General features: G+C 40.9%; 1 protein-coding gene across 5 annotated transcripts; it reads right to left on the minus strand.

Moving 5' to 3' along the window:
• Positions 1 to 7,465: 7,465 nt before the first annotated feature.
• mlxip (MLX interacting protein) lies at positions 7,466 to 22,021 on the minus strand. Of its 5 annotated transcripts, none has more exons than XM_026321628.1 (17): positions 21,456 to 22,021; positions 15,965 to 16,071; positions 15,106 to 15,191; positions 14,925 to 15,014; positions 14,761 to 14,802; positions 14,154 to 14,325; positions 13,759 to 13,851; positions 13,498 to 13,592; positions 12,505 to 13,078; positions 11,597 to 11,697; positions 11,336 to 11,447; positions 11,133 to 11,245; positions 10,810 to 10,917; positions 10,575 to 10,702; positions 10,356 to 10,479; positions 9,589 to 9,718; positions 7,466 to 7,918 (listed from the first exon to the last, which is right to left on the minus strand). In XM_026321628.1, exons 1-17 carry the CDS (start codon positions 21,779 to 21,781, stop codon positions 7,812 to 7,814), a joined length of 2,508 nt encoding a protein of 835 aa, XP_026177413.1. In that variant the 5' UTR covers positions 21,782 to 22,021; the 3' UTR covers positions 7,466 to 7,811. The 5 variants fall into 5 exon arrangements, with proteins under 5 accessions (XP_026177413.1, XP_026177414.1, XP_026177411.1 ...); XM_026321629.1 differs by having other exon boundaries at positions 11,597 to 11,685; positions 13,762 to 13,851; positions 14,154 to 14,394; XM_026321626.1 differs by having other exon boundaries at positions 13,762 to 13,851; positions 14,154 to 14,394.
• Between the last annotated feature and the right edge of the window lie 455 nt (positions 22,022 to 22,476).

Genomic DNA, 22,476 nt, shown 5'->3' on the forward strand with positions numbered 1-22,476 from the left:
GTTGGAAGTCTGGGCATCCCTGCTTAGACCACTAACCCGTGACCCTGGGCCCGGTTAAGTTGCAGAAAATTGATATAGATTAGAAAGTGATATAAAACCACTAAAAAGAAGCACAAAATGACTAAAAAGCGACAAAAATATTGGGAATGACAGGAAAACAATTGCAGAGATGCAAAACAACTAAAGAAACAAAAGAAAAATAGATTAAAAGTAACTACAGAGAGATGATGAACAAGTAAACTGCTCAAACTGTGACTCTTGCTCAGTGTAAGAGAAGTGGGGGCCTCTACATGTCTGCACCCAGGGGCCTGCTCTCCCATAATCCATCTATGCATGTACCCTGTGCTTATCATTTTGTGGCATATTAAGTTACCACCCAGCATTTATAGCTATTACCTTTAAAGTATCTTTTAGTCATTAATTAGCAATAGCAAAAATCACAGAAATTAACCAGAAATGCTGCAAATTATTCCAGGTCAGCTCTGTCTTCTGTTTGGCCACAAATGTTTATCCTCATCACACCTTATGTCTTCTGTTCAGACATGTAGCATTCATGACATCCAAGTGGGAGACCTGGTGATGTGACTGGTGCTCTTACATTTTCCACCTCCATGAGGAGCTTCCTCTGTGGGGGTGAGGAACAGAAAGTTAGGTGGAAGGAAATGTGACATAAGCTGGGGATAGACAGTGAACCACTCTGTGACTAGAAGAGATTGGTGATATATATATGTATATATATATATATATGTATATATATATATATATATATATCCACCATACAGTGGATTCAGAAAGTATTCAGAGCCCCTTCACTTTTTTCACTTTCTTTTATTTTTCAGCCTGATTAATTGTTTAAACTCTTTTTTTTCCTCATTAATTGGATGTTCTCTCTGACTGAGCTCCAGAGATCCTGTGTGGAGATAGAACAAAGCTCCAAAAAGGCTAACGATCACTTCAGCTCTCCACTGAACTGTTCTCTATGGTAGAGTGGCAAGATGAAGCTTCCCCTCAGTCCAAAACTCATCAAAGCTGCTTGGAGTTTGAACAAAAAGCACCTGAAGGACTCTCAGACTGTGAGGAACAAGATTCTCTGTGCCTCAATTATAAAAGCTATGTCTGGAGGGAGCCAGGCACTTCTCATCAGCTGTCCATTACCATCCCAGCGGTGAAGCAGGCTGTGGGGATGTTTTTCAGCAGCAGGGACTGGGAGACTGGTCAGGGTTTAGCAAAGTACAGAGATATCCTCAATGAAAACCTGTTCCCCAGCACATTGGGGGCCGAACATTCATCTTTCAACATTATTTGTTGTTTTGTTGTTTTTAAGGTATTTTAATGAATTTCATGCAGTATGTTTTGTGTTGATTTTTACTTGCCTGTAAGATGACCTTGATACTTTGAAAGGCACCATGAAATAAAATGTATTATTCTTATTATTATTATGACAACGACCCTATGCACAAGACGACACAGGAGGAAACTCTGTGATTGTCCAAGAGTGGCCCAGCCCTGACTTGAACCCTGTCAAACATCTCTGCAGAGACCTGAAAATAGCCGTCCACTGACAGTCCTCGTCATGAGCTGCAGAGAATTTGCAAAGAAAAATGCCAGGAAATCCCTCAGTCCAGGTGTGCAAAGCTTCTTGCATCATACCCAAAAAAGACTCGACACTATAATTGCTGCCAAAGGTGCTTCAACTAAGTACTGAGTCAAGGATCTGAATGAGAGACCATTTTAGACCCTTTTTCAGAGGGACTCAAGCACACCTAAATTTCATCTCATTTAATTATTATTCATTAGTCTTATTATCAAATACAGTTGCTGCCTGTTCTGACTGAACAATGGGTCATTATTACTGTGGTTTAGAGAGTGTGTGGTTAGTTTCAGTTTGTTAATATTGTCAAGATTTAGTCACCAGAAAGGCCAATGGACATAAGTGTAAATGCCACACTTTCCGTGGGAGGTGAGGACCCTAGACGTCTGGTACTTCAATGGCCCCTGGTCTGAATACTTATGTAAATGTGATATTTCAGGGGGGTTTTTATGCATTTACAGACGTTTCTAAAATTCTGTTTTCACTTTGTGATTATGTGGCATGAGTGTAGACTCATAAGAATAAAGTGATTTTAAACAAACAGACAATTGTGAATCAGGCTGCAACATAAAATTTTAAAAAGTGAAGGGGGTCTGAATACTCTCTGAATTCACTTTATATATATATTTACTAAATGTTCTGGACTGGGCCTTAAGGAATGAAAAGTAAAGAGTTTACGCTTTTCAAATATTTTCTGCTGTAGATATAGAAGAATAGAACAAATAGTGTGATCCATAGTAATTTAGTTTTATAGGTGCTGGTTGTAAATGTAACTATTTTTTTAGTCAGGAAATGGGGAAAGAGTATCTCTGCACAGCCTGGACACAAAGTGTTCAGCCTCCTCCCCTCTGGTGGGCGCTACAGAGCACTGTATGCTAAAACCACCAGACACAGAGTCAGGTTCTTCCTCCATCCCGTCACTCTCATGAACTCTGATGTCACAGAGTGGTGGAATAACCACTGTGCAATAACCTTATATTGGATATTTTTACATCTGTACCTCATGTTAGGTGTTAGGTATATTTAAATCCTCACACTAATCCTCATACTCACACTAATTCACAGATATAGATTGTATATATAAAATATTCATTTAAGAATCTCATTTAAGAATATCACTTCTAATTCCTAGATTTTTTAAATTTATTTTTCTTTCTTTTCTTAACTCCTAACTTGCTTCTTAACATTGAACTTTTATGTTAACTGTTTTACATAGTGAGCTTAGTGAACTGGAGTCACTGGAGTCAAATTCCTTGTTTGTGAGCACAAACTTGGCCAATAAAGCTGATTCAGATTCGGATTAGGAAAACTTAACTTATTGTAAAATTGTGAAATATATCAAAAATATAAATTCAGCCACAGACTAATTCCTCCTAAAGCTAAGGCCGAGAGATTCAGGAAGTCTTTTGTGTCCACACCCATAGATAATTCTACCATGTAAACAGTAACACACACACACCCAAATACACACACACACTCACCCAATTTGTTATTAAATAAAATACCCACTATAGTGACAATTATCTTCATTATTTATGGATAATTCTTTAACTATGGTCCAATTTGGTCCGAAATTTTTTAGAAATTCTAACAATTTCTGGATTAAAATGTGTTTATGTGCTTCACTTAATTTTGTGTAGAGGCACAACCTGACAGTTGTTCTGATGTTTTTTGTTGAATGATTTTTTTTTTTCTTTCTGGAATTTCAGTCTAACATTAGGAAGGAATCATCTCCAATGCACCTAGAAAAACAGGTGGGTTTTTTTTAGTGAATCTATTTATTTTCTAAATAATGGGAGAAATTGCTATTGTGGAAATGACATTTTGCCTCATCACCTTTAAAACCTCTTGACATGTTAGTGTGCTCATCTCAATTTTGTGTTAGCACTAAATGTATGCAATTATAGGTATATTCAAATGAAATGACACCCAATAAACATGTCAAATGAACTCATTGTGCTCTCGGCCTTCTCTTCTGAAGTCACATGACTATTGCCAGGGGTATCAGGCACCTTAACCTTATGTGATTTGTATTTAAATGTGAATTAAATAAAATGTAATGTCAAAATTATGCAGAGTTGGATGTGCAAAGTCTGGCATAGGAACAAAACACAAAAACATAACAAAATATTGGAAAACAAATGAATAAAAGAACTTATTATATAACACACGTGATGATGATGATGATGATGATGATTAGTAGTAGTATTAATGAATTCATAATTAATTAAATATGTTGGTCTTGATGTCATGCAAGTGTGACATAATGAAAAATTTTGACTTACTAATTTCTAATATCAGGGACGCAAAAAGTACCATAGTTGAAAAACCATGAGATCACACAATAATGACAGAAGATACAAATTAACATATCCGTTTCATTAACAGTGTTTTGGATTTTTACACCTATTTGAGTTGTAAAAGATATAATCAAGTTTTTGTTAATTAACTGTAGGCATGTTACTGGATGTGTAGGCTTTTCTAAGCCAGAGGTTCCTAAAAGGGAACCCCCCCAGAAAGTAATTTTCTATCCTGAACTTTCTAAAAACACGCAGAGGAAAATGTTAAGATGCTGATGCTTATCTAAAAGGGTCTTAATAAAAGGGATCCTTGAAAGATGGATCAGTCACATCAGAGAGCCGTCTGCTGACAAAGCCTCCAGCTATCATGGATTTCCGTGCAGGTAAGCGTCTGTTTTTAAAGCAGGCTGTCCCGCAACACTGAACCTCTCTAGTGGTGACAGCGCATGTGTATGTGTGCGTGCGTGCGTGTGTGTGTGTGTGTAGTCAAATCTAATTCATCTCTACTATGTGCGCTTTCCTGTCGTTGCTCTAGTCCTCACCTTCCTGTTGCTGCTGTGTGCACAAGCAGCCTGCGGACCCGTCAACAAGGAGAGAGCACTGAACGAAAGCGCCAAGCAAATACTGAAGGACCTGCGGACAATGCTGGGGGCTCTTGTAAGCTTTTTCGTGGTTTTTGCGGTTTTGTTTTTTAAATGACCAGTTCTTATGGATATTCATGCTCAAAGATGGACAAAGGCAAACTCTGCTGTCGTTTCTACAAAACCCTCATGCATTTAGTACTAAACTCTAAAATCAGAGAAATAATCTCTTGATGGTAAATGATTCTGAGGTTTGAGTTTACTTTTGTGAAGGGAGGTGGGCAAGAAAAAGTGTTTGTAGGATTAAAAGTTAAATATATATATTTTTGTAGTATTAAACAAAGGGCTTGAGGCTTTTGCGTAATGATGTTCGCACCTACTGACCAAGGTCCTGTCTTCCAGGCTGCACCCGAACTGTTTCCCGACATACCCTGCCCCCCCTTGAACCTCACAGAGCTGGGCGAGCCGGAGCAGAAGCTCCTGACCGGGCACCACCTCTCCTCCTTCCGCTGCTACTTGACGAAGATGTCCGGCCTGACCCCAGGGCTGCAGACCTTACACAGCACCACGTCGCTGGATACGATCGGACAAAACCTTAAGAGCATGGAGGAGAAACTGAGCGGCCAAACAGTGGAGCAGGACTGCAGGCTGCCCCAGTTCAAGCAGGACCTGGACGTATATGTGTATGTCAAGTGTCTCCTGCAGCATCTGGACCACAGGCTCAGCAAAGCAAGCTTTGATTTCACTGCGTGATCCAGAGTCTGTGTGTATTTTTGTGTATCTAGAGGTTGATTCATGCCAACTGGATTTCTAGTTTTATGGTTGAAACGTTTCAATACTCACCTGAGTATCTTCATCAGCTGGTATGGGATCTGAAATTTATCATCCTAAATTTGCCATGACCCAACCTCTAGATAACTTCACCTGGACGACTGAGACATATTTATATCCATCTATTTATTTATTATTACACAGATTTAAATTAAATTATTATTTATTATCATCTATCATCAGAAAACATATTTTGCAATGAAATTTAATACTGAAAGTTATTTTAGAGATCCTATGCAACTATTATCAGCATCTGATAAGAAGTTTATTTTCTAAAAGCAATATTTATTGAAAATAAAGTATAAGCAGACAACTTTTACGTGTTTGTTGCTTTTATTGTGATTCAGAATCAATCAAGGCATTTTTAAAAAATTCGTGCCGACTTGGCGAAAACAACAAAAACACTAAGATGGAGCAAAAGAAAAAATTCTTTACTTCTTCAAATAAAATGAAATACAATATTAAAGTGGGTGGATTGGATATGCAGTGATACATCATCCAGTTAAAATCGCCCTTCAGAGCAGAAAAAAAAAGAAAGAAATGAAATCACTGGATAAGAAAAAAAACCCCCATTAAAACCACCACACAAATGCCAAACTGCAGGAGAACAGGTCATACACTAAACAAAACGGGAGAAAATGAACACAAACAGGTCAAAAAGAGGAAAACATTTTGCAAACATGACAATCATAGCTGCATTGAGAGGTGCATTTTCAGCTTCTTGCAGTAGTAATAAATAATTCAGGATAAATGTGAGATCTGAATCTGCGCTAATCGTGCACTGTACAAGTGGTGAGTTTTGGTGACTAGTTTTGATGCTCTGTCTTGCTGACGAATCAGCAGCCCTTATATATTGATGGGTAAATTCTACATTTACATCTTAAAAAAGTAAAATGTCTAAGACACCAGCATATCAATCTATCATACAAGACTACACACACACACACACACACACACACACACACACAAAATAACAAGCTGCACAGCCTTCAAATAAAAAATGGTGCCTTCAGCTACTGTAAACTCAGATGTTCTGCAGAGATTTAAAAAAAAAAAAAAAAAAAAAAAAAACACAAGTCACAAATCCATGTCTGCCTGAGGAGTGCTGACCAAATTAAAAAAAAAAAAAAAAACAGATCAGCCTGCAGAGTTCACAGATAAGGGCACTTTGACCTTAAGGCCACACATGCTAAACCTGCAAAGTGTTTCATTCCAAAGCTGAGTGCTCTGGACAATGACGCCTGTAACATGACAAACTAAAAGCACGAGTAAACTACTGTCTGATATGGCTTTTGGTCTTTTTCCATGTTCTGTGTTTTCATGTGCTTTTCTCTTGCAAAGGTAAATTTGTAAATAGACACAAGCTCACTCTACAATATTTACCCGTTTACCACATTCACACACTCCGATGTTCGTGTCTGCCATCAACACGAGCTCTACAGTTTTGCAGCCACGAGCAGAAGAAAACATTGTTCATTTAAACCACGTGATGTAACCTGTACCTCTACACATAAAAACATCTTTCGCCTGAGAAAGGCCCCGACTTGATTTGTTCATAGCTGAATGGAAAATAACGCTCACCAGCGAAGCCCTGAGTGACCAACAATCAGAAAAGAGCTACAGCTACTGTGCATTCAGCTAAGAATCCATAACACTGTACATAAGAATATTGTACACACATATATATATATATATATATATACATACACACATATATATATATATATATATATGATATAGCTATATATCATCTGTACTGCTATTTCAGTCCCTATGAGGGCTGTAAGTAATATCACTCCATTATGCTGTGACCTGCCCAGTAGGAACTCACGTAAGTAGTGTGTTTAAAGTGACTGCTTTTTGGTGTAAATTGAAGTTGAAAGGCTTGAAGGAAATGGGCAGAGCAAGCAAAGTATGAAGAAAGAAGTTCAGCATGGACGGAAAACGATGAAGGAAAATACTACGGAACCTCAACTCGCAACACAGCATTTACCTGAGTAAATGAAGGATTGAAAATGTAGTCAAGCTCTCATGTTTCTGGTACAGATTACGTACAGAGAAACCAACAAGTGATCAACTTGGCTATAATGTTCTGGTGTGAAGCTTCAGAGACAACACTAAAAAACAAACAAACAATCAAACAAACAAACAAAAACACTCGCTCAATATTTCCCTTTTTTGAACAGTGCTTGAACATTATGAAAGTAACTTAAACTTACATATATTTGGTTGTTTAAAAAAAATCAAACCACAAGCACCAGCATCAAAGTAGGTGTAAGTACTGCAGTTATTATAAATGTAATTACAATGATAATTAGAAACATAATGCAGTATTCTCAATAATCAGAGTACAACATAACAAATATGTATGCACACTACATACAGAGCAAAAGTAATCCAGACCTAACTTGCATTCATCATTTATATCTCTGTGGAAGACGTGGCCTTGCTGAATGGCTTCAACTTCAATTAGTGATATGTGATTTTGTTGGCTGTCGGGCACTGAGGCTACACGTCTGTGTGTGTGACGGCCTGAATAGCTTCATCAGGCAGCTGGGTTGGATCACTGAGAATGGAGGTGGTTGTGCTCAGCTGGCGGAGTGTACTCAGCACCACTAGACAAAAAAAAAAAAACAAAAAAAAAAAACAAATCAAACATGACTGAATAACCCCAATCTGACTGCACTGTTGTTCCACACAGTAGGCAAATCATGGATTCACAATTTTCCAATTTGATTTATAATTGGCAGCTCAGTTCAGCACATCACCTCTGAAGCCTTGGGTCTAATATGACACCGGCAACTTCACTCTTTATTTTTTGGTCACATGCGTAATGCAACATTGTTATAGTGTTACTTAATAAATGTAATACTATATTATTAATAGTCAACTTAATAATGTATAGTGAATGTGGCAGGATGTCCAGTGAGTCAAGCTGGTACGAGGCAGGTAGTGTGGAGTGGGTTTATGAAAGTTCTCTTTGGTGAAAACAACTGTTTACATTTTAAAATTGGTATGTCTTCCTCTTAGCTATTACGGAGTGCTTCAAGGTTTTCATCTTATTTAAGTAATAATAATTATACTATTGTGTAAGGAGGTGATACCAAACTGTGAAATGTTCTTACTGGTAAATGATTAGTTAACAGACAGACCCGAGAAACATTGAAACAAAAACATTTACTGTTCGTCGAGCTGAGCTCAAACATCAGCCGCCAGCCGCCACAAGGCCGTGAGACGAAAAGCGAAATTTAACGTGACGTTCGGAAATTCAAACTAACTTCCGGCATGCAAAATTTTTTTTTTGTTCTTTAAGTGTTAATGTGCAGCAAAATTTTATGTTTAATGTTTTCCCATTCGTTATGCAAATTCAGCATTTATCAGGACCTTTACATTACTGCTGCATTAAACACCCCTGTATGCTGAGGACAATGAGTCAGGGGGATTTTAAAATCTGACAGCAGATCAATCTGATGGATAAGATCAATTTGAGGGGACAGCCCCACTACAAGTGGAATAAAAAGCCTGGCCGATAACCTTATAATCTTTAGGTTTCCTGCAGGGGTGCAGCTCGAGCTTCCAACACTGAAAAAAACTGTGACTGATCGATAAAAATCTTCTGATGTCACTTCGTCTTATCGTGTCATGAGTCATGAAAACAAGCATATTATTTTGACAAAGTGAGAGGTGAAGAAAAACTTTTGGAAAGCATAGTCTCCACTGATTGGAGTGATTGAACTTATTATTAAAAGGTGAGATGCTACTATTACATTTCCTGCAATGCCATCATTGCTAGAAAGAACTAAAACAGAAGTGACAGAAAGCGAAAGTGAGTTGTAATCTAACACTTTGGAGCTAGAAGGAAGTCCCTTCTGGGTTGGAAATCCTATTGATCATTTCCCTTGCAACCATATTACAAGCACTCAAACAATGGGGTGTTTTTTTTTCCATTTTCTGACAGGGAGAGATCATTAGACAGAGCGATGTGTGAAATAATTAATAATAAAAAAATAATAAAAGTCAACTAAACCAGAAACTAACACAAAGTAGCCTCTGCCAGTCTAAATAAGCATGTTGTCACACTAAACATTTGACTAGTTTTTTCAAATCAGCCAGAGTCATGCCTGTCCGCTCACATATTCTCTGATTACCCATGCAACCCGGCTGCTCTGCATAGTCTGGTTACACGAATGCGTGTAAATGCACGGGTGGTGATGTGCATTATCTTTGTGTGCCTGTATGCCAAAGTGTGTGTGTGTGTGTGTGGTGGAAGTGGTCTTTCACTTACTTGGTCTGAGCGCTGGAAGTGAGCAATGGCGGTCAAGCCATTGCATTGTAGTCTGACACAGCTCTGCTCTGCTTGTAGTTGACACCATCCCATTGAATGACTCAAACAGAGGCTTGATAATGATGCTGAACTGGAATTGATGATGGTCAAGGGTCAGCTATACTACGTATGTCATTCTGTCTGAGCAGCCGTTCAAGCACTGGGCTCTAACATGTCTGTTGCTATAGTCCGACCAGTTCATGCTTCATTCTGTAGTTTGCATAAACCGAGAAGTAAGCAACAAATAAATCCTATGTTATTCATTTAAACAGTACTCACAGGCTTATCCCTTATCGAAATGCAGTCTCTGCATTGTCTTAGTTTAATGTGTTTACTGCACACTGCACCGTATATAGGGATTAAAAAAAAAAAAACATAGGGGTCTATGTCATAAATAATATCAGTCCCTGTCAACAAATACATCACCTGTGGCTTCCTCTAGGAGTGGCTCCTTCCTGAACAGGAAATTCATGACAGCCACAAGAACAATACCGTGATGATGATTTAGCATAAACAAGAAAGTGATACTTCTAACATACAAACATTTTCATGATGTTTCAGTTATTTGCATTAATACTTTAAATAATCCAGTCACTGTATGACCTTTACTTTCAGCTGTGCAACCTTTACCTTATAGTAGGTCTACCTTTACGGCAAACAAAACAGGCCATACCGTGTATTATTAATAAGCAGCAGAACCGTGTAAGAGATGTTACATTGAAGGATACAACCCAGAACTTCCAGTTCTGAAGAGTGCGATTCTTTACATATTCATTGAACGTCTCCTGCATGTGGTCGCAGTTATGCCGCCTGATGGGCACCCCAGTGGCAGGCAGCTGTTCCTGACACAAGCTGTGGTTAAGCAGCGACAGGAGACAGAAAGAGTTTACGGGTTCAGTGTACGTCTAACTTTTATATACCATACAGAGGGCGAGGTCTCAGCATACCTAATGGAGGTGTTGAGCTCTTCTATCTCCTCTCGTAGTCTCTTGACTTCTTCCTGCATCTGCTGCCTCTCCTGCTGGAGCTTCCCAATGTGCTCCACTGTCTTCTGCAATGTGACTGCATTACTGATCTAAATGCAGCAAGTTAATGAATATGACCGGAAGGGAGAAAGCAAAGGAAATATTTAGAACAATACGAGACACCAATTTATGAAAACACACAGCTGCACCTACTTACATTTGATTGTGACTTTAGAGTGGGTACCAGGTTGCACAGCGTTTTAAAGCCGATGTTTATGTTTGATCGTCTCTTTTGCTCAGCAGATATGTGTGTGGTCCTTCGGCTCTGTGAAAACAGTACACAGAGGCTTAGTGATAGTGTAGTGTAGGCTTTAAATTCAGTTTTTGTTAATTAATTTTTTACATTGATATTAAAGGCTCTGAAAAACATTTCCAGTATAGCATAAGGCTGTGAAGGCCACACAAAGGGCTCACAAGAACTGAGCGCTCATACTAACAAATGACTTTTGTTAAGAAACATGACCACACACCAACACAAACCTGATTTTGTTCGTTCTTTACCAGAGCTGTACTGCTGCTGATAAGTGACGGGGAACTAGAGACTTGATCTAACACACATGGTGATCCTTGGCCAGACCCAGGCTGATTATGAACTGAAGAAAAAACAAAACAAAACAACAGCACTTGAGCGATGTGGCAGGTTTGGAGTCATAATGCGCTCTCTGAGTGGAGTGAATGCTCACCAACACTAGAGGAAACTTTCTGATTTTTACGGCTCGATGAATACGATTTTTCTTTAGGAACGATTGGTTGGGGAGACTTCTGCGTCTGAGGCACAACATGAAATCCAGGAGCCTGGGATACATCAAGAGTAAATGTTTGTGATCAGATCAAACTGAACAGATTAAAATGTTGCGGTTATGTAAATTTAACTGGCAACTCATTCATTTCAAGACTCATTTTAATGTAAGAAAAGAACGACGGTGACAGAGCTGAAAACATACCGCTCCAAGGCGGGATGGAGTGATGACCACTCCCGTATTAGGGACCACATCTGCTTTCAGAGGTGGTGTAACAATCACATTGGCATGACCTGGGAAAGGGGCTGAGAGAATGAGCACTGACAGTAAGTCGCCACAGTATTAGTTTTATACACATTTATACACTTGGTCAAGTCTAAAAAGGTTTTATCTGGTCAAGGCAGATGGTCGGCCAGACTGAGCCTGGTTCATCTAGAGATTTTTTCCGTTAAAGGGTGTTTTTCCTCTCCACTGTCACCAAATGCTGCTCATAAGGGATTTGTTGGTTTTTGTTTTTTGTAATGTGCCTTGATATGATTGTGATTTGGTGCTATATAAATAAAATACATGGAATTGAAGTTGAATGGAGTGGGCAACTCCAGTCCTCGAGGGTCCCTGCTCTGCCCTGCTTGTCAAACTATCGCTGGCCTTCCCACTGCTGATTACCTGCATCAGGTGTGTTCAGTCAATCAGAACCTGGAAGATACCATCTCAAATGAGGGTGGAGTGGGGAAAGACATTGCGAATTGGTGTCTTCCAGCTACTAATTGGCTGAACACACCTGATCCAAATAATCAGCAGTGGAAAGAGCAGAGATAGTTGGAAAACAAGCGGGACAGTGGCCCTCGAGGAATGTGGTCATCCCAGGGTTTAACCTTTTTGAACAGGTTTCAGGCGCAAGATTTCACAATTTAATATTTTACCTTTGTTACATTTAACAAAGGTAAGCTGTTCTATTAAAATGAAAGCAGGAGACACCCTTGTTGCTAAATACAAAGGCCTTAGTGACATCTTGTGGTCACTGAGTTTAAGACACACAGCTCCATTGCCAGATCAACATATTTTCTTCAAAATATTCTATCAATATCTTAATGTTGAGATCACAAACAGACCTGTGAGGATGAGGTGTGATGTGGGAAGGGTGTTAGCAGGAGCAATCCTTTGCACAGGGCGGTTTTTGATGGCGTTGGATGACTGAAAGGGGCGAGGTAGGGCAAAGGCCTGAGAGTGTTGGACAGGAGCCATGGACTGGAGTTGGGACGGAGGAGGCTGAGGTTGTGTGGATATGGAGCTATACTCTGAGACATGGCTGAGGGTGGTGGCGGCATCACTGGGTGTGACAGTGGAGGAGGCTGTGTGTGTAATCACAGATGGAGCTACAGTCTCATCCAGCGCTGAGGTGTTGTTCAGGGGCGAGGGAACCATGGGCGAGGCTGGGGGATTGTCCTGACCTGGGAGGCACTGTGCAAGAGGATCATGGGGTAATGGCCGAGATACTGAGGAAACTACTGCTTGATCTCTGGGCGCCACCTGCCCAGGAAACAGAGGCACGTAGTTTGGTACAAAGGCAGCATTACCATCACCACTTGGTCGACTGGTTTGACTGGCCATGGGAGAGGGGATGGGCAGGGGGCCAGAAGTGGAGATGGGGTTGGTTGCAAGCTCCATAGAGGACAATAACTGGACCTAGTGAGGGATGACAAAGGAAAAGGGAACAAACACACTCACTCCCTTCAATGGTTAGCTTTTGTGCAGGTTAAACAAAAGAGCTGTCTTACTACAGTTTCTAAGCTTTTATATAGTTTATTAGAAAAACACATGATTGTGTAAAGCGGGCTCCATTGCAGACTCAAATTCATAATGTGGTAAAAAACAATGCTAAAAGCAGTTTGAGCAACAAGCCATATGAAAAGTGCTGGGTAAACAAAGTTTAGTAATATTATTATGTTACATTAAGTGTTTTGGGAACTACATTAAGACAGAAGGACTATAGGAAATGTGTTGAAAATCAATAAACTGAGCAAAAAAGTCTAAAATCTAGGATAAATAAAATACTTTCATCATGGTGGTGTGTGTTAGGGAGTGTGCCTTAGGTCGGTGTTTACCTGTGACTGAGAGCTGCTGCTGGGCAGAGGGGTGACAGATGATGCAGTGGGGGAAACAGAGGGGAAGACAGGCTGACGGAGGCTGTGAAATAAGTCTGGAAGAAGAGTCTCTATGTTAGCTAAAGATTAGTAAAACCACACTACTTTCTGTGTTAGGCTAGGCCACCTGCTGTGAAGTGTGCACCATTAGTGTGTGTGTGTTTGTGTGTGTGTGTGTGTGTGTGTGCAGTACTGCTACAGCTATGGGTGGTGCCTTACTGCTACCTTGCAGTGGATCAAAGGAGTCCATGAAGTCTAGGTTGGGTTGTAAGGGGATGAGTCCTGGCTGAATCATGTCTGCGTTCCCTGCATGAGCTGCGAAAGGTAAAGAGACAAAGGAAGGGCAAGCAAGAGAACAACATGGAAGTATTTAGACAATGGCATAACTTACTGTGTCATCTAGCTCAAAGCAGCGCTCGTATTTAAATGTTACAAAATTCAGATAGGTTTAACAAAATAAAAATACAATAAAAAAAACTAAAACAGACAAAACAATGAACAATATACAAAAATAAGAGTTTAACCAAAAACCAATTATTAAATCAACTGAGCGGGAAGATGCTGAAAATCTGATTCAGATGTCTCTGAATGAATGAAACAGAAATAGATTTTCTCACCAATCTCTCTTGGATTAGGCCAGGCTATGTACTGGTGTGATGCCAATGTAGAGAACAATGTGTCTGAAAACTCAGACATCAGCATGTCCATGTCAAAGAGGGGGTCCATCTCCATAGGGGCGGGTGTTTCATAGTGTTTACGAGGCACGCGGCGTGGAAGAGTCTCTTCGTCCTGATAAAAGGAACAACGGAGTATGTCTGGAGAGACTTCCCCAAACAGCAATAACTGCTCCTCTGGCCCCTTCGAGTATTCAAAACGCAACCAGCAAGCCAGTTAATCACACACACGCATGCAATGTTGAGTACAGTTAATGTGGAATGGTGCTAAACTAATTCCAGCACTTTAACACCCAATTCACACATTAGTCATAAAAACAATTATATGTCTGTCAGTTAGCAAGTTACCAACTAAACTGTTGTGAGCGGTGAAAAGCACGTTGCCTGCACAGTCAGTAAGGATTTGTTAAAAAGAACACCACTAATGTGAAGGTGCCTAAGTTAGCATGGCTCGCTTCCATTAGAATCAACAACTGGTTGAACAGATGCTGATAGTAATGTGAATTCTCTAACAGCACTGTTTAGTAGAGCAAGATGCAGGTTTGCATACCTTAAGCAAGCTTGAGAGGTCATCGTCCTTGTGCTTCTGTAACTATAAAACAAAGTTAGTGATGTAATATTTAATGTAACAGTGTCAAACAAAGATTTCCATATTGCCCAGTATTACCCTGACAATAACTTAAAAAAAAAAAAAAAAAAATCACACTATAGTACCCTTTTCTTAAAGTATGTCCTCCACTTGTGGTATTCTCTTATGACAATTTCAATTCTTCTTTTCCAGCATTTCCCCTCGGTGGCAATGGCCTGCAGGAGACAGAGGGAGATGTGTACTAAAGCAGACACACGGCACAAAGAAAGGAAGTGATGAAGGAAAAACTAAACAAAGTGCATTTACCTCTGCAGGACGGTGGACATCCATATCCATATTTCCATCAAGAGGAGTCACAAAATGACATACAGGATTCTCCCTTTTTTCCACATCTAGGGGTAGAGAAAATAACCAGTCACTGTCAGATGAAGATACACAGTTACAGTATTTTTTTTCATCCTAGTGTCCATCATTTACAATATAATTTTTAAAAAATCAACATCTTGTAACAGTGACTTTATGTATCACGTATTCAGACTCCAGCTTCAACAGGCCCTGCCAGCATGAGAAGCTTTAGGTGAAAGGTCACAGCTCAGCTCATATCTCATGGAAAGCCCGACCAAGTATGTGTTTATTTTTGTTACAGGATTGAGAGTTGCTATTGGGCACTGTCACAAAACTGTTCATGGCATGTAAACAGACCATTATTAGACTGGAGAGAAGATTACATTCCTTTTTTTAAGACATGATAAAAAACAGCCCCAATTTATTTGCTGTAACAGTTCATGACTGTTATAAAGTTAGTGTTAGTGATTAATAGAGTGAGATTGGTGTTAGTGTTAATAGAGTGTATGTTGCAAACAGAGTTACGTAAAGGTTGAAAAACAACATGCGAAATCAGAGGACAAATAGAGATTGGGCCCTGCAGAAGGCAATAATTACCGAAATATAGACTTCTAAATATAAACACTACATCACAGCTATGATCATACAACCACCTACCCCACCTTTCATGCAACAGATAATTAATTGTTGAGTGTTTCCGTTGTGTTGCATCTTGACTTGAAAATAGCGTATTAAAATGAAATCACTTAAAAATTAAATAGTAAACATTACAGTCTGCACCGTGTGAAAACAGCTGAGAGAGACATGGTGGAACTCTTACACTGCATATACCAGGCTCTCCATATGGCATTGTTGAGGCGGATCTTGTCTCTCCAGAGCAGTTTCAGACCTTTGAAGTTCTTCCACTTGGGAGATACCAACTTACCACTGAAAAGAAAAGAAAAACCACAAAGGAACAGTTTAACAAGTGACTCAGGTAGATCACTGGTATCTGGCAACACCTCAACAATAAACAAACCCTAAAAGATTGCAGTGTTTTCCTATGCTTCTACAGCATCAAAAACAAATTCCACAAATGTAAAAATATCCTCTACAGCGTCCCATGGTAACATGACTCCCTAGATTACTCAAATTTGCTCTATCCTGAATTTGCTGCTCAATTTTAATAACTTCATAACGTCACAAGGAGGGAGAATGTCTGAATATAAAAACCACTGTATAAACCTAATTTTAAGATTAATAATAACATTTGGCAGTGACCACAGGATTTATTACCCAAAAGTGATGTTTGATTGCTGTAACCCTAAGCCAGTGTCCATGTGTAAAAGGTAACAGGGCACCATTTGGTGACAGCAGTTACACATGTGATGACTGACGGCCCCACTCACAAAGCAGCCTGATCTTGGTTCATTCTCTTTAGTGTAAATACCAATTGGAAAAAAGTGTTTAAAATGAACTACACGTGCACTGGAAAAATCACTGAAATAGTGATTTGTCTTCTACCAAAGAATAGGAAAGCTCAATTCTAGCCTGAGAATCCAAGTGTATACAGTGTGTAATTTAAAAAAGAAAAAAAAAGTACAGGTCACCTTGACCAGCAGTTGGATATCTAGAAATAAAGCAAACCAAACAAGAGTCTGTCGCAGGGAACGTGAGCTGGGATTAGACCGTCGTATGACGGGTTAGTTTTACCCTACTGATGATGTGTTGTTGCAATAGTAATCCTACATTACAGAGTAGCTGAATCTTTAACATGGGAACAAGGAGTTTAAAAAACAGACACACACAAACACACCTATGCTACTAAATGTAAAACAAGCAGACAATGGAGGAATTAATCCACATACACTGGTGTGACTGTAGAGTGTAAAATTCATGAAAACAGTACAGTGACTGCGTAACCACGTGGTGAGTACTGTAACCACAGAGCACTGGTTCTAAACTGGAGAACAGCATGGAATTATAAAGACAAAGAGCATGACTAAAGCTTATGCCTTATTTTAGCAGGAATGGAGATGATGATCGGGAAGATCATTTTTCTTCTTTCCAGTCTGCCTTGGAAAAGCAATGTTTTACAGATGCATTAATGTTCTTGCTCTGGGTAATATACATAAATACTCATGTCTTTTAGGATGAAAGACAACAACAGAACAATAACTGTTAGTGGTGCTTTCCTGGTCTAAGAATAACCATTAGGTGCTGTTGGCCAAGTCAGAGGGAAACCTCCAAAGCTGGCTCTGCATCAATAACAATAGCCACAAACAAAGAACCATGGGTACACTGTTCCTAGCACAACCTTTGTTCTGACTTACCTGACTTACCAGCTTTTGCAATCTAGCGTTTATTTACCTGGCTATTCTACTTGTTCTCACTCGAAACATTCGAGCGAACCGTACCTACGACAGATATACACTATTGGATATTCATAAAAGCTGCAAGAACTTTGTTTTGGATCATCCATTCAACTTCGACCATCTACCCCCGGAGTTGATCAGACAGCCGCGACCTGATGAACAACTTATCCCGACCGGGTATGCTCGCCGCCGGCGACATGACCGCAAACAGCGTCGGGGTAAGCGTGGTGGAGTGCGAGCTAGGTTAAGGCTTAATCCACACCGAACTGCACTCCCCAGCATATTTCTTGCCAACGTGCGTTCTTTGTTGAACAAGCTGGACGAACTTAAGATCTGGACCCTCACACAGAAAAGACTTATGGACTGTAACATCATGTTTTTCACTGAAACTTGGCTTAGCAAAGACATCCCATCCTCCGTGGTTGAACTAGAAGGACGTTCTGTCTTCAGGGCGGACAGGACGGCAGAGGCTTCGGGTAAGAGCAGGGGAGGCGGTTTATGCATTTATGTAAACAAAACTTGGTGCACGGACTGCGTCACTGTTAGTACCCACTGTTCTGCTGAACTGGAATATTTAGCCATCAAATGCAGACCCTTCTACCTTCCACGTGAGTTCAGCTGCATTGTTGCTATCGCTGTGTATGTACCACCTGACGCAAATAGCAAAGCAGCAATGAAAGAACTCTCCATTGCCATTAACAAGCTTCAGACTCAACACCCAGATGGGGCTTTTATTGTCACTGGGGACTTTAACCATTGCAACCTAAAAACTGTTCAACCTAAATTTCACCAAAACATCTCATGCTTCACTAGAGACAATAAAACCTTGGACCATGTTTATACTAATGTGCCTGGTGCCTACAAAGTCATACCCCTCCCCCACCTTGGTCAGTCCGACCACCTCTCTTTGTTTCTCCTGCCTAAGTACACTCCAGTCATTAAACGTGTGAAACCAACAACAAAAGCTGTTAAGGTCTGGATGGAAGATGCAGACTCCACTCTACAACAACTGTTCCAGCACACTGACTGGAATATGTTTGCTTCCGACGCCACCACGGACTCCCAAACAAACATTCACACATACACCAACTCTGTCCTGGATTATATCAACAAGTGTGTAGAGGGAGTGACTACACATAAAACAGTGAAACTATTCCCTAATCAGAAACCCTGGATGAACAAAGAAGTTCGCCTTCTCCTCAAGGCTAGGGATGCAGCCTTCAGGTCGGGAGACCAGGAGGCGTACAGCTCAGCCAGATCCAACCTGAGGAAAGGAATATCCAGGGCCAAACACTCCTACAAGGAAAGGATTGAAGAGCACTTCAACTCCTCTGACCCCCGGCGTATGTGGCAAGGCCTACATACAATCACCAACGATTCCCCCTGCAACTCGCCCCTACCCTCCTCTACTTCCCTCCCAGACAAGCTGAACCACTTTTATGCTCGATTTGACTGGGAAAACAAGGAGACAGCCTTCAAGCCAGCCGTTTCACCAGATGAGGACATACTCCAATTTTCCACCTCAGAGGTCTGTGACATTCTGGGCAGGGTGAATGCTCGGAAAGCTGCTGGACCTGATCGAGTACCCGGACGTGTGTTGCGAACCTGCTCGGAGCAGTTGGCTGGTGTCTTCACCAACATCTTTAACATGTCTCTGGCCCACTTAACAGTCCCCCACAGTTTCAAATCTGCCACTATTGTCCCGGTGCCTAAAAAGTCTACAGCCAAAGAACTGAATGACTTCCGCCCGGTTGCACTGACACCCATAATTGCAAAGTGTTTTGAGAGGCTGGTCCTCTCCAAACTGAAGTCATGTCTGCCTGCTACACTGGACCCATATCAATTTGCCTACCGACGCAACAGATCAACAGAGGATGCCATCTCCACAGTGCTCCATCTGGCACTCACCCACCTGGACAGTCCCAATACATATGTCAGAATGCTGTTCATTGACTTTAGTTCAGCATTCAACACAGTGATCCCCTCCAAGCTGATCTCCAAGCTCAGCCAGCTTGGCATCAGCAACTCACTTTGCAGCTGGATTATGGACTTCCTCACTAACAGACCCCAGACTGTTAAAATAGGATGTCTCTCCTCCTCCACCATTACCCTGAACACTGGCGTGCCGCAGGGCTGTGTGTTGAGTCCTCTGCTCTACTCCCTCTTCACCCACGACTGCGCCCCTGTTTATGGCTCCAATGCTATAATCAAGTTTGCAGATGACACCACAGTGGTGGGCCTGATCAGAGAGGAGGATGAAACGGCATATAGAGATGAGGTTCAGCAACTAGCTTTGTGGTGCAAAAACAATAACCTGGCACTCAATATCCAGAAGACCAAGGAGATCATTGTGGATTTCAGGAGAGCCAAGAGCAGGGCACACATCCCCCTCCACATCAGCGGTGCTGAGGTGGAACGTGTGTCTAGCTTTAAGTTCCTTGGAGTACACATCACTGAAAATCTTTCCTGGTCCCTCAACTCCTCCAGTCTGGTGAAGAAGGCGCATCAGCGCCTTCACTTCCTACGTACCCTGAAGAAAGCTCACCTATGCTCTAGGATTCTAACAGACTTCTACCATTGTACCACTGAGAGCATACTCACTAACTGCATCTCTGTTTGGCACGGCAACTGCAACACTGCTGATCGCAAGGCACTGCAAAGAGTAGTGAAATCTGCTCAAAGGATTATTGGCTCCCAACTCCCCTCCATCCACGACACATATCATAAACGCTGTACAAACAAAGCCAAGTCCATTGTCAAGGACGCCACCCACCCAAATCATGGTCTTTTCAGCCTACTCCCATCTGGCAGGCGATACAGGAGCCTGCGTTCCCGCACCAGCAGGCTCAGGTACAGCTTCTTTCCAGAGGCTGTAGCACTGCTGAACAAAACTTCACCTCCTGTCTAGCATTTGCACTTTAAGCTATTTCTAGTAACCTGTTTACATTTTACTATTTGCACTGTTACATGTTTACATTGACTGTATTGCACTGTTTATCAGTTTACATTACTCCTACACTGTTTCACCCAGGACTTGCACTGCTAACACCCCATACTATACATTATATATATATATATATATATATATTTTTTTTTTTAATATTCCATAGCCTGCCCATATACCCGGGCAATATATTGTACATATATATTAGTTATATTAGTTATATGGTAAACCTGTATTTATTTATCTATACACTGTACATTATTCATCTCTACTGTCTACACAACCATACTCTACCTGCACTTAGTACTTAATGCTTCTTTGCACTTCTGGTTGGATATCTACTGCATTTCATTTGCTCTGTACCTGTACTCTGCTAAATGACAATAAAGTTGAATCTAATCTAATTATTTGCAAACATCAGCTACATTGAAGCTCTACTTGTATTTGCACTAGTTTACATTTTATTAGCTCAGCTAAAACCAATTTCGTCAAACATGCCAACACTCTCCTGAATATAAACATGTGCAGCAGAACATATTTCATATCCCACCAGGCTGTGGTGATCCTTAGGACGAGGCCAAAACCTTATATACACACACACCTGTGTGTGTGTGTAAATATGTTAAAAAAGACTCACTTAATAGATTTGCATTTGTATTGATTATTTGCAAGAATCACATGTATATTAATGCATCAGCAAATGAAGCATTTTGTCTGCAGTTATTTACCTTTATTTAATATATATTTGCGCTTTGTGCACGTGATGCTGGTACTTGTGACTGCAGACACTGGCTCTTGTATTTAAGCTGGAGTCTGACTGTTTCTGTCACAATCCCCATTAACCGACTACAAGTCATGTGTGATCAAGCAGGAAGTTGGAAGAAAAAAAAAAAAAAAAGACTCGTGACTGCAATTTCACAGTGTGTCCCTTGTTTGACTTCACTGATACGGTCAGGACATCCACCGCCTCTTCCTACAGTAAATACGGGGTGTCGGTGCCTGCTATAACTCACCTGTAGGCGAGAGTCATGCACTCGAAGAGTTTGGTCAGTGAGGCGTCTATGGAGAGGTGCGACATGCTCGCCTTGCCGAAGTGATAGGTATGACAGGTCTGTTTGTTTACAGTGTCAAAGTCGTAGCCTTTCTTCGGGGGGTGCTCGCTGTGGGGTGACGACACCATGAAGTGTCCGCTGTGAATGATCTGAGTCTCCAGCCCGTCTGTCCTCCTCAGGCCCAGGTTAGTCTCCTCCACGTCCGAGTCGTCATCCTGCTCCTGCTTTACGCTCGCCGGTGGACGTCGGTGGTATTTCTGTCGTTGATACATCTCAGTAGTAGCCATGACGGTCAGACAAACAGCTAACGTTAGCCCCCAAGCTAGGACAATAAAACTCCCCTTTTCATGAGGCCCGCGAACGCAGTTAGTTAAAGCTCGTCGGCATCGTCCCGTAAAGTTCTTATCCTCCGTTCGCTCATTTTAAAGCTCGGTGCTGGTGATAAAGACCCAACTTAACTAGTCTTCATAGATAGTTGACGCAGCTAGCACCCGTATGGACCAGCTGACAAAAAAACTACTCGCAACCTCTTCTACCCGGAGCAGGAAGTGCCTCAGTTTAACAGTTTCTGATTGGTTGGTGTGATAACCCCGCCCACTAACGAACTCAAAATAAACCTGGAGCGACAGGTCGCAGACAGGCCACGATCAACAAGGTGCTGGATAGTCTCATATTCAGGGGACCCAATACATGTAAACTACTCCATTACAAGTAAAAGAAAACAGTATTTGGCAAGATTGGTGATCAACAGGCATTTTCAGCATTTCATAAGGTTGTACCTACAAATTAAATGTGGAATATCAATAAAAGATGGATTTACTTTATCTACTATTTTTCCATACGAAGTAGATTTTTTTTACATAGCTAGTCACTAAGGCACAGCATGGTGACTGAGTGATTAGCACTGTTGCCTCAGAGCAAGAAGGTTACTGGTTCAAAACCCACCAGGGACCTTTCTGTGTGGAGTTTGCATGTTCCCCCT

Source organism: Mastacembelus armatus, chromosome 9, assembly GCF_900324485.2.
Source record: "Mastacembelus armatus chromosome 9, fMasArm1.2, whole genome shotgun sequence".
NCBI classification, from domain to species: domain Eukaryota; kingdom Metazoa; phylum Chordata; class Actinopteri; order Synbranchiformes; family Mastacembelidae; genus Mastacembelus; species Mastacembelus armatus.